The sequence below is a fragment of the Oncorhynchus keta genome, chromosome 15 (genome assembly GCF_023373465.1).
Source record: "Oncorhynchus keta strain PuntledgeMale-10-30-2019 chromosome 15, Oket_V2, whole genome shotgun sequence".
Taxonomy (NCBI): domain Eukaryota; kingdom Metazoa; phylum Chordata; class Actinopteri; order Salmoniformes; family Salmonidae; genus Oncorhynchus; species Oncorhynchus keta.
This window is the reverse complement of record NC_068435.1, coordinates 35,320,962-35,332,979: the sequence shown is the minus strand read 5'-3', so window position 1 is coordinate 35,332,979 and position 12,018 is coordinate 35,320,962. Positions and strand designations below refer to the sequence as shown.

Genomic DNA, 12,018 nt, shown 5'->3' with positions numbered 1-12,018 from the left:
AAGCCTTATAACCTGCAGCAGTACACACTGGAGGTAGGAAGCCTTATAACCTGCAGCAGTACACACTGGAGGTAGGAAGCCTTATAACTTACATCAGTACACACTGGAGGTAGGAAGCCTTATAACCTGCAGCAGTACACACTGGAGGTAGGAAGCCTTATAACCTGCAGCAGTACACACTGGAGGTAGGAAGCCTTATAACTTACATCAGTACACACTGGAGGTAGGAAGCCTTATAACCTACAGCAGTACACACTGGAGGTAGGAAGCCTTATAACCTGCAGCAGTACACACTGGAGGTAGGAAGCCTTATAACCTGCAGCAGTACACACTGGAGGTAGGAAGCCTTATAACTTACATCAGTACACACTGGAGGTAGGAAGCCTTATAACCTACAGCAGTACACACTGGAGGTAGGAAGCCTTATAACCTGCAGCAGTACACACTGGAGGTAGGAAGCCTTATAACCTATAGCATTAGCAAGGGCCCTAATCGAATACTCTTAAAATGCATCCTTCCTTCTTCTACACTACCACATTTCTAATGATTAATATAACTGGACAATACAGACATGTTGTCTCAGCAATATGCTTCATGATTTCAGGTGTTTTAAGAGCAGTATAGAGGATACATTTATTCATAACTGGGTTGCTGCTACAGTACATGTGTGACTGTGACCTGTAGTGAATGTAAACATTACTTTTCTCTTGTTTGTCTGCCACAGACCAAAGGCACATACGACTTCAAGCTCCAGTCTTTTGAGTCATACTCTGAGTTTGTCCATTACACCATGACGGAGCGCTCTTCCAAGACCACGGTGTCCATTGGCTTTGCCATACCGGGCGTGGCCGAGTTCGGCTTCAACTACGCTGACTCCACATACTCCAAGTCAGAGAAGAAAATACGCTGCGCCTCTAGGAAGGTGAGAGTTGTCCATCAGGGGTCTGTTCAGAAGAGAGCATCATTACAGAATGTTCCCGATAGAAATGCAGTGTGTAGAACAGATATGATTGTCTGTCTTGTATAATAGGGAACCGAGCCGGCTCTATTTATTACCGGTACATTTCTATCTGCAATGTTCTGAACAACACAAAGGCACAATTCACCCCAAAATCAACGTTTTGGGTCATTCACAGTCAGTAACCAAGCCCTCCTGACACGCCCCTTTGCCCGCCATTCCTCCACAGGAAAACAGCTTTGTCCAGGCCAAGGCAGAGCTGCAACTGGCCCGATACATCCTGAAGTCAGAAGATCTGATGCTGCACCCGGAGTTCTTCCTGCGTCTTCGTGCCTTGCCCCAGTCCTACAACTACGGAGAGTACAGACAGATCTACAGAGACTATGGCACCCATTACATCACAGAGGCTACCCTGGGAGGAGACTACGAGTACACAGTCATCCTGGACAAGGAGAAGCTGGAGAAGACAGGTGACCGACGATGCTTTGCTATTCCATACAAAGAGGCTAGTGCACCGCGGGGCCTTAGGGTGACATTTCACTTCACAGCAGCTACCCATGGACAAATGAAATAAAGTACCATATCACAATGGTAGTAGTAATACCCTACTATATCTCCACTCCCATTTTAGATTACTCTCTGGAAGCCTACAAGAACTGTGTGCAGATAGGTCTGAAGGTGGGGGCCAACATCAAGGGAGTGTATGTGACCTTCGGGGTCGAGGGAGGTAGTTGTGATGGTCTGCTCAATGAAATGGGAGGTGAGGAGTGGATCTAAATCACCGACAACACAGGTCTCTCTTTCTGTCTCATACTCTAGAACAAATAGCCATTTCCTCCTCCTCTTTAACTGTCTCTATCTTCCTCTCTCTCCGCGCCGTCTCCCTCCTCCTCTAGAGGACACAGTGAAAGGCAGCATGGTGGAGGACTTTGTCGCGGTGGTTCGGGGGGGTGACAGTGAGTCCATCACCTCGCTGGCTGCCAAGAAGCTGCCCACGCCACAACTGATGAGACTGTGGGGAGAAGCAGTGCATTACAACCCTGAATTCATCCGCAGCGTGGTGGGAATGCTGTCTCTCTCTCCATTTATCTCAGTCTCTTTTGTATACACTCCCTCTCATTCTACACCCACATGAAGAAATACTATCGTATACTATGGTTAAATACTATAGTATTCACTGTAGTGTTTTTTGAAGACTTTGCTGTAGTGTTCACTGTAGTGTTTTTGGCAGACTTTAGTCTAAAGTCTGCAAAAACACTACAGTTAATGCTATAGTATTTACTGTAGTGTTGCAGACATGACTGTAGTATACTGTGGTTTTTACTGTTTACTGTATACTGTAAATACTGTAGAAAAAAAGTAGTGTTTATACTAAACAGTAGTAATTATTGTAGTGTTTATACTGTACAGTAGTATTTATTGTAGGGTTTTTGCAGACATTACTATAGTATTACTAGAGTTTTTTATTTGTATTATCTTTGGCAAAACTGCAGGGGTTTTGTCCTTAAAGAAAACTACTGGACAAAATACTGAAAGAGCAAATTTTCCATAATCTGTAAGTAGATATATAGGAAGTAGGTAGGTATTAAGTAGGTAAGTATTGTTGTTGTTGTCTGTGTGACAGACGCGGCCGCTATATGAGCTGGTTGTGATGATGTTAAAGTATTGTTGTTGTTGTCTGTGTGACAGACGCGGCCGCTTTATGAGCTGGTTGTGATGATGTTAAAGTATTGTTGTTGTTGTATGTGTGACAGACGCGGCCGCTTTATGAGCTGGTTGTGATGATGTTAAAGTATTGTTGTTGTTGTCTGTGTGACAGACGCGGCCGCTATATGAGCTGGTGACCGCCAGAGACTTCTCCTCTTCTAACTCGCTGAAGAAGAACCTGAGGAGAGCCCTGGCTGAATACCTGGAGGAGAACAGCTCTTGCCGCTGTGCCCCCTGCCGCAACAACGGACTGGCTGTTCTCAAAGGTAAACACCCTCCCTCTAGCCCCCTACTTAAAGTACTTCCTCCCCGATCCAGCTATACTTTGTAGATTAGTGAAACTACGAAAGATGATGATGATAGTGATGATGAGGATGATGTCTTCCTCCCCCCCCAGGCACCAGGTGTGAGTGTGTGTGTCCATCTGGCTACAGTGGACTGGGTTGTGAGATCACCCAACGACCAGGTCATTCTCTTAATTAAAACACAAACCTACACGATAAAAGCCTTCACCTGTAGCTTTGACATCTCTATTTCATTTCCACAATATTGCCATTTCCATGCTGTTGGCGAGGTTTAACCTTTTGAGCTTTGTCCCAAATAGATATAGGCATAGACGGCAGCTGGAGCTGCTGGGGTTCGTGGTCACCCTGCGCGGAGCGGTCTAAGACACGGAGCCGCCAGTGTAACAACCCTGCACCTAGCAACGGAGGCATAGCCTGCAGAGGACTCCAGATGGAAACTACTGATTGTTTCTGATATTGTCCCGGACTCTTGATTGAAATAAAGATAATTCATGTCACCCTTGGAAATGTGCCTGTGATATGTTTGCATTCTTGACTCTCTTATGACAAAATGATCTACAGTGGGGCAAAAAAGTATTTAGTCAGCCACCAATTGTGCAAGTTCTCCCACTTAAAAAGATGAGAGAGGCCTGTAATTTTCATCACAGGTACACTTCAAATATGACAGACAAAATGAGAAAAAAAATCCAGAAAATCACATTGTAGGATTTAATTTATTTGCAAATTGTATTACACAAATGTGTGTAAGCCAATTGAGAAAAACTGAGGTGATCAAGCATAACAGAGAATGTCTTTGTTTGTATTTCTAAACACAAAGATTTTGGCCATCTTTCTCATCAGATCAGAAGATTTGATAACATCCTTTACCCCTTAAACATACATCGTTGGTATTGACTCCCACTTCCTGCTGTAGTGTTGAAATTGGTTGTGTCCCGTCTTTCTTATGACATCAGCAGCATTGTTTCTGAGAGGAGGAGCCAAGGCAGACGGCGCCCCTGTCTGGCCGGGGGTTATCACATCACCGTCGGCGTGTCTTACTTCCTGACTGACAGGAAAACCACACACTCCAGCAACTCCAGGTCTGTCCGTCGTGGAACCTATCAGACAACATTATGGCAGGCTCTGTCTCACCCACTCTGCTATTGCTCTTCACTCATCGAAGTCTCAACACATACACTATACACATAAAACTATGTGAACACCACTACAAATTAGTGGATTCGGCTATTTCAGCCTCACCCGTTGCTGACAGGTGTATAAAGTCGAGCACGTAGCCATGCAATCTCCATAGACAAACATTGGCGGTAGGATGGCCTTACTGAAGAGTTCAGTGACATTCAATGTGGCACTGTCATAGGATGCCACTGTTCCAACTAATCAAATCACGTTTATTTATATAGCCCTTCTTACATCAGCTGATATCTCAAAGCGCTGTACAGAAACCCAGCATAAAACCCCAAACAGCAAGCAATGCAGGTGTAGAAGCACGGTGGCTAGGAAAAACTCCCTAGAAAGGGCAGAACCTAGGAAGAAACCTAGAGAGGAACCAGGCTATGAGGGGTGGCCAGTCCTCTTCTGGCTGTGCCGGGTGGAGAGTCAGTTCTTCAAATTTCTGCCCTGTTAGAGCTGCCCCGGTCAACTGTAAGTACTGTTATTGTGATGTGGAAACATCTAGTAGCAACAACAGCTCAGCAGTGAAGTGGTAGGCTGGACTCTGGAGCAGTGGAAATGCATTTTCTGGAGTGATGAATCATGCTTCACCATCTGGCAGTCCCACGGACAAAACTGGTTCTGGCTTATAATAATAATATGCCAGGAGAACGCTACCTGCCCCAATGCATAGTGCCAATTGTACAGTTTGGTGGAGGAGGAATTATGGTCTGGGGCTGATTTTCATGGTTCAGGATAGACCCCGTAGTTCTAGTGAAGGGAAATCTTAAAGCTACAGTATACAATGATATTCTAGACGATTCTGTGCTTCCAACTTAGTAACAGCAGCTTGGGGATGTCCCTATCCTGTTTCATCTAGGTCCATACATTTGTTGAGATCGGTGTGGAAGAACTTGACTGGCCTGCACAGAGCCCTGACCTCAACCCCATCGAACACCTTTGGGATGAATTGGAACGCCGACTGCGAGCCAGTCTTAATCGCCCAACATCAGTGTCCGACCTTACTAATGCTCTTGTGGCTGAATGGAAGCAAGTTCCCTCAGCAATGTTCCAAAAGCTAGTGGAAAGCCTTCTCAGAAGAGTGGAGGCTGTTAAAGCAGCAAAGGGGGAACCAACTCCATATTAATGCCCATGATTTTGGAATGAGCTGTTAGACAAGCAGGTGTCCACATACTTTTGGTCATGTAGTGTACTAACCCACGCACAGTTACTGTAGTAAGGTGTGGCACTTACTGTCATCTGATGACAGATATAAGTAATTACAAATAATAGCACTCTGTTACACCCACCTTTCCTGAGGCTCTCTTCAGTGTGTGTGTATGTGTGTGCAGCACAAACAATAACAACTTTTATTTTGTGTGTCTGTGTGTGTCAGATGCATCCTGTTGTTCCCACTTATCATGACTGTTGATGACCCCTGAGTGCCGTGGCCAACTCCAGGGATGGGTAGCAGCGTTGAACACTTGTCCTGTCTCATCAGACTGGTCATCAAAGTCTGCCTGCCTACTTACCGTGAATTCCCAGTTCACTCCCTCATTTTGAAACAAAACATTATTTCAAGAATTCATGAAATTCATAGAAACGTATAGAGTCGAGCCAGGAATTTTCCTAGACAGGTCACGTGTCTGAAAAAACTCCCGGATCTAACTAAACTATAAAATCAGTCCATTTCCTGATCCTGATCTGTCACTTCCTCTTCCCTGTTTCGTAGATCTACTACATTACTTCCTAACTCTAACTTATGTCACTTCCTACCTGTGTGTTCAGGTTCTGCTGCATCACCACTCGGTGGAGGAGATCTCCTATATCGCCAAGGATACCCAGGCCTTCGACTACCACCGGGCCTTCGACTACGCCTCTGGGAAGGAGGGACACCACAGTTGGGATTGCGACACAAGTGTTTGTGAACTGCGTGTGTGTCGTCTGAAAGATGAAGGTGTGTGCTCCTCTTCCTTCACATCCCTCCCTCTCCCTAGCAGGCAGAGCCCCTGATCGTTGACTTGCATGACCTCTTCACACTCATCTACGACATCAAGCAGTATGAGGAGCTGGAGAAGGCCAAGAAGGATATGCAGTGTCACACACACACACACACACACACAAACCCACATGAAAACGACATTAAACATTTGGAGACATACGACTCAACAGATTGTATGCTTGTCTTGAGGTTGGTGATGTATATAGAACCTACAAGTTATCATTACTCATTGTGTATTTATTATTACTTTTATGACACGTTTTACTTTTCTATTTCTTTATCTCTGAATTGTTGGGAAGGACCCGTAAGTTAGCATTTCACTGTTAGTCTAAACCTGTTGTTTAACAGTGAAATCAACAGTTTTGTTTTTTTTACATTTATCTCATTCAATTCCTTCACCAATCAGTTCAGAAAGAGCAAGCAAGCTAGTTGTTTACACGCGTGATGGACAGATCGCCTATGGCGCAAGATGCGAAATTTTGCGAATGCTCACCCTAGGTGGGGAGATAGCAGGAGAGGATTGAGGAGGAGGCTTGAAGCTCTGGGCATCTTGTTAGGACATGCATTATCTGAATTAGGTCCACAGAATTATACCTAGGAGAAGCGGCTTAAATTGAAGAACTTTGAATGTCCTTTTAGCTAACGAGCTTGTGTGTGTGCAAAGTGGCAAAAAAATAAAAAAACACGTCTTACCTTTTTGTCGTTAATAAATCCAACGTCAAACGTGATAACTAGGCCTATAGGATTCTTAACTCGCATTAAAAAAGTTAACCCATTCTTCTCTCGCTAATTCAAAATCTCTCTCCCCATCTTCTGAATCACACTTGTAATGTCAGTACAGTAGCCTATGATTCAGAGGGGGAGGGGCAGGTACAGTCAAAGATTTCAAGGTTGCAGGCAGACATTGGAATACGTTTCTGAGTGACAGAGTGAGGTCTTTGCATAGGCTCTTGGTTGCGTTTTTTTGCCTGGTACGTAAAATAACGTTATTAACAGGTTCCCAATGCCTTTGAAATAACGGTTCTGTTCAGGAACAGTATGAAACACCCTGCATACCACTGCTGGCTTGCTTCTGAAGCTAAGCAGGATTGGTCCTGGTCAGCTCCTGGATAGGAGACCAGATGCTGCTGGAAGTGGTGTTGAAGGGCCAGTAGGAGGCACTCTTTCCTCTGGTCTAAAAAAATAATAATATCCCAATAATAATATCCCAGTGATTGGGGACACTGCCCTGTGTAGGGTGCCGTCTTTCGGATGGGACGTTAAACGGGTGTCCTGACTCTCTGAGGTGTAAACCCTGGTGTCCTGGCTAAATTCCCAATCTGACAATCACGTTCACCTAATAATCCCCAGTTTACAATTGGCTCATTCCTCCTATTCCCCAGGTCATTGCTGCAGATGAGAACGTGTTCTCAGTCAACTTACCTGGTAAAATAACAGATAAATGAATGGATCACTTTCGTTCCTGTTATTTAATGTTTTTGGTTCTGTTCACTGAACTGAATTCAACCCCTGGTCCTCAACAAGTTACTTGCATACAGCTGCACGCACAACATTACTTTTCATGTTTCTTGCGGTTGTGCCAACAGTGGTGCCTGCAGATTTCCACTCCCCACTGGTGGTAGTGCAAAAACACATTTTTTTCCACACCCACAACTAGTCGCAGCCAAGCAGAGCCACTTCCCCTGCAACACTGGTAGAATGCCCAAAAGCCTCCTGCTGCTCATGCTTGTAATGACATTGCTCCTTGCGCCCTTGCTCATTAATAGTGCGCAGGTGGAGTAGTCGAAGTAAAACCGTAACTAGCAAGATGGAGGCAAACACGAAACGGCGTATGCAAACCACGGGTATAATAAGAACTGGTGACTGTGTCCAAGATGTCCAACCGTTGTTTTAAAGTTTTTTTTTTTTAAAGCACAGTTTTCATGAATTTTTACGAAATAGACAAGTTTGAATCTGTGGTAACTAGTGAGAACACATTTAATGTAGTGAACTGGCTGGGACTTCCAACTTCATTGGCTTATCCCTCCTGATGACCCGGTTGGAGTCATGTCCAATCAGGTCATCAGGGCGAGGATCAGCCAACTGTGAAGAAGCACCATCGAGATAACGTCAATGGTGCTGCCCATGCCGTCACAGATGCTATAATGGCACAGATACAAAGATGAGCCCCCCCTAGGTTTCCATCCAATTAGCAGCAGATTTTCAAGCAAATATTCTAGAATGAAGAAAATATGTAAATTTTCCCATCAGTGATATATTTCCACCGAATGGACTTGTTGCGGATAAAAAATCATTGTGTGATGAGGTTCTGCACACAAAATGTACTTTTTACTTAAGTTTTGATATACCAAATACAAATCTAAAGTTCAATGTGTTTCCAATGCATTTTCAACTCTACTGATAGTTTTGTTACAAAAACTGTTGCGATAAGTAGCAAATGTGCATACTCTGGTCTTGAGACTTGCCCTCTAGCCAATAGCTCGCAGATACAGTGCGGGTATGCTGTGCGGGTTGTTTATTCTACATGATGAGATTATTATGTATATGCGGCAGTCAAACGGCAGTCAAGCATAGATCGTCATGTCACCAGAATCAGACCCTCGATATTTATCAGTGGTGAAAAAAGTACACAATTTTCATACTTGAGTAAAAGTAAAGATACCTTGATAGAAACTCAAGTAAAAGTGAAAGTCACCCAAGAAAATCCTACTTGAGTAAAAGTCTAAAAGTTTTTGGTTTTAAATATACTTAGGTATCAAAGTAAATATATTTGCTAAAATGTACTTAAGGGCTTGTAAGTAAGCATTTCAAGGTAAGGTCGACACCTGTTGTATTTGGCGCATGTGACTATTTTTTTATATATTTATTTATTTGATATTAAGCAAACCAGTCAGCACAATTTATTTGTATTTTTATACAGATAGCCAGGGGCACGCTCCAACACTCAGGCATAGTTTACAAACGAAGCTTGTGTTTAGTGATTCCGCCAGATCAGAGGCAGTAGTTATGACCAGGGATGTTTTCTTGATAAGTGTGTGAATTAGATAAATGTCCTGTCCTGCTAAGCATTCAAAATGCAACAAGTACTTTCATTTTGGATATCTGGGAAAATGTATGGAGTAAAAAGTACATCATTTTCTTCAGGAATGTAGTGAAGTAAAGATAAAAGTTGTCAAAAATAGTAAAGTAAGTACAGATATCCCCCAAAAAACTACTTAAGTAGTACTTTCAAGTATTTTTACTTAAGTACTTTACACTGATGGTATGTATTGGAATGTGGCAAACGTGACAAAACTGCAGTAATCCTCAAAATCTCGCAGAACAAGCAAATAGCTAGTTCTTCCCAGCTGTCCAGAAGAGTACTTTATCTTAATGCTAGCTGGGGAAGGTATCCGCAATGTCCATGGAAAAATAACCACACCCCCAAACAAAATCACATTTCTTGGAACAGCATGTCTGACTCTGAAACGGAATCTTTGAACAATGCTAACAATGATCCTGAATTTCGGGTCAATGCGAATGAAGCTGGACCTTTGGACAATGCTAATGACTCTGTAACCCCACAAGACTTCTCAGGGCTCCTGAAAATGGACCTGCCACCAGCTAACCAGGGAGATGGCATTGAGTCATTTGCTAGCTGGTCTCGTCGCCTTGAAGTAGGTGTACAAGCTATGTACAATCTGCCGGATGTGGAGTTGCATCAGTATTACCCACACGATTAGCTGATGCAGCATTCCTTTACTGGGACAGCCTTTCACCAATCATTCAGAAGACCTTCTCTGTTGTCAAGACCAAACAGAAGGAAGTCTTTGGCCCCAGGCAGTCTCTTCCATTCTTTCAGACATTTGTGAATGCTCGCCCTAGGAAGCCTGGTGAGAGCTTGGATGTGTACAGTGCTGACATCACTTGTCTGGTTCTGGAGGCCTTCCCAGACTATGACCACAAAGCACAAGAAGGGGAGAAGTGTTGCTGCTTTGTGGTCGGATTGGACCTTACCTTGCAGGTGAAAATTCATGAAAATGGATCAGAGGCGCTGCTCGTCGCAAGTCGCTGTGGAAGAGCACGTGCAGCTCTCCAACTACATGCTGAGAACCCACCAGTGGCACCGGCCAGAGACCAGGTTGCTATGGTTCGTTCTAATGACACGGATGAGAACTTCCTTCATGCTGTGGAGCTGCTGACGCTCACTGTGAATGGCATGACGAGTGAGGTACGCCAGCTACGGGGGAAAAAACAGAACCTCACAGAGTGTTTGGGCTTCTAGGCCAACAGGACCTCCATCCCATCCAATAATTCTGCAAGAAGAGCATGTGGCTTCTCACCAGCCGTCAAGCTCAACATCCATCACAAGCCTACTACTCACCTGAACGACCGCCAGTACCGTCCTGCCTCTCCAGAGTACCGCCAAGTACCAGATACACCTCAGGTGGAAGCTTCCTCTATCTTTGTCCACAAAAGCTCCAATACGGGACCGGACCTATGGGGAGAGCAGCAGCAGGACACCATCCTGGCTGAAGTTATCAGTTGGAAAACAAAAGGTCAGAAACCGCCTCATTGGCAGATTAATCATCGCAGGCCAGCATACTGACACAAATTCCATAGGCTGATATTCAACGTTGGTCAGCTCTGCTGAAAATTCTACCACCCTGCCTCAAAGTCAGTCATCCATCAGGTAATTGTGCCTCAGTCCATACTGGAAGATGTACTCCAACTCCTTCACTGTAACCCTTTGGCAGGCCATCTGTCAGCTGACAAGGTTTTGCAACATGCTCACCAACTCTGCTTACTGGCCTTTCATGTTGAATGACATACAGTAATGGTGTAAACAGTGCATCCCATGTGACACCAGGAGGGCTCCTACACCACACCTGAAAGTACCTATGAAGAAAGTTGTAGCAACCAAGCCATTTCAGAAAGTCACGGCCGTCATTCTGGAAATGCCCCTCACCAGCCGAGGCAACAGATACGTGCTTGTGGTACAGGATTACTTTTCTAAGTACATCAACCTCTACGCCATGAAAGACCAGTGCACTACAAATGTGGCCAAGTGTCTTTTCGAGAACTTTGTCAGGAAACACAGCACACCAGAGACATTGCACACTGACCAAGAACGTCAGTTCAAGGCTGACATTGTCTGAGTCTTTGCCAGTTGCTGGGAGTTAAAAAGACCTGGGTCCTCATTTATAAAAATGTTCTTAGATTTATACTTGAAGTTAGTCGAAAGATCACTTCTGACAGTGTGCTTACGTTCTATTCATAAAACATACTGAGCATAAAAAACCTTGCTTACGTAGTTTCTAAGAAGCCTGTTTGTAACTTACACACCTGTGATCTATAAATCTCAAATTACCTTAAAATTGACTGCACATGCCCTTCAGCAGTCCGATGGTGCACTCCACAACCTACCTTGTTCTGCCATGCGCCAAATTGCAACTTAGGGGCTAAATCCGCACACAAATCTAACAGAACATTTATTGGGAGACGATTGCGATTTATAGGCCATGGATCATCATGCTCAAAAAAGTCATTCCGGTCTCCGAAAACTCTCTCCCTTCTAAAAGCATGGTTTTCAAAGTCTTCCAATGCAAGAACCGCCATGGTTACTTTTTTCTAATTTGACACACTATTTATAGAACATCGCATCCTGTTTTTAATTCAAAACACCTTGCGTCTGGCAATTAATTCCTCACACCTTTAATTGATAATTCCTAACAAATTATTCATAAAGCTAATGCAAAGTTCACCACAGGAATGGATGCATATCTCCCAAACTGCAATACCACTACGTAACCAGCAGGTAAATCACTTACATCAAGTCTAGACTTTGCGTAGTGAGAAGATAATTTCCAAGTCAAAGTAAGGTTTAATAAATAACTACTTTTCTGCATAAGTCATAC

At 44.0% G+C, this 12,018-nt stretch overlaps 1 protein-coding gene across 1 annotated transcript in view; it reads left to right on the top strand.

The window, feature by feature from the left end:
- c8b (complement component 8, beta polypeptide) overlaps nucleotides 1-3,477 on the top strand; it is a 39,376-nt gene extending 35,899 nt beyond the window's left edge. The window contains exons 19-25 of the mRNA XM_052464265.1: nucleotides 725-922; nucleotides 1,188-1,428; nucleotides 1,590-1,718; nucleotides 1,855-2,018; nucleotides 2,778-2,931; nucleotides 3,063-3,131; nucleotides 3,270-3,477. Coding sequence (XP_052320225.1) covers nucleotides 725-922; nucleotides 1,188-1,428; nucleotides 1,590-1,718; nucleotides 1,855-2,018; nucleotides 2,778-2,931; nucleotides 3,063-3,131; nucleotides 3,270-3,424 — 1,110 coding nt within the window. The 3' untranslated portion in view covers nucleotides 3,425-3,477. The remainder of the gene's footprint in view (nucleotides 1-724; nucleotides 923-1,187; nucleotides 1,429-1,589; nucleotides 1,719-1,854; nucleotides 2,019-2,777; nucleotides 2,932-3,062; nucleotides 3,132-3,269) is intronic.
- The last annotated feature ends 8,541 nt before the right edge of the window (nucleotides 3,478-12,018 follow it).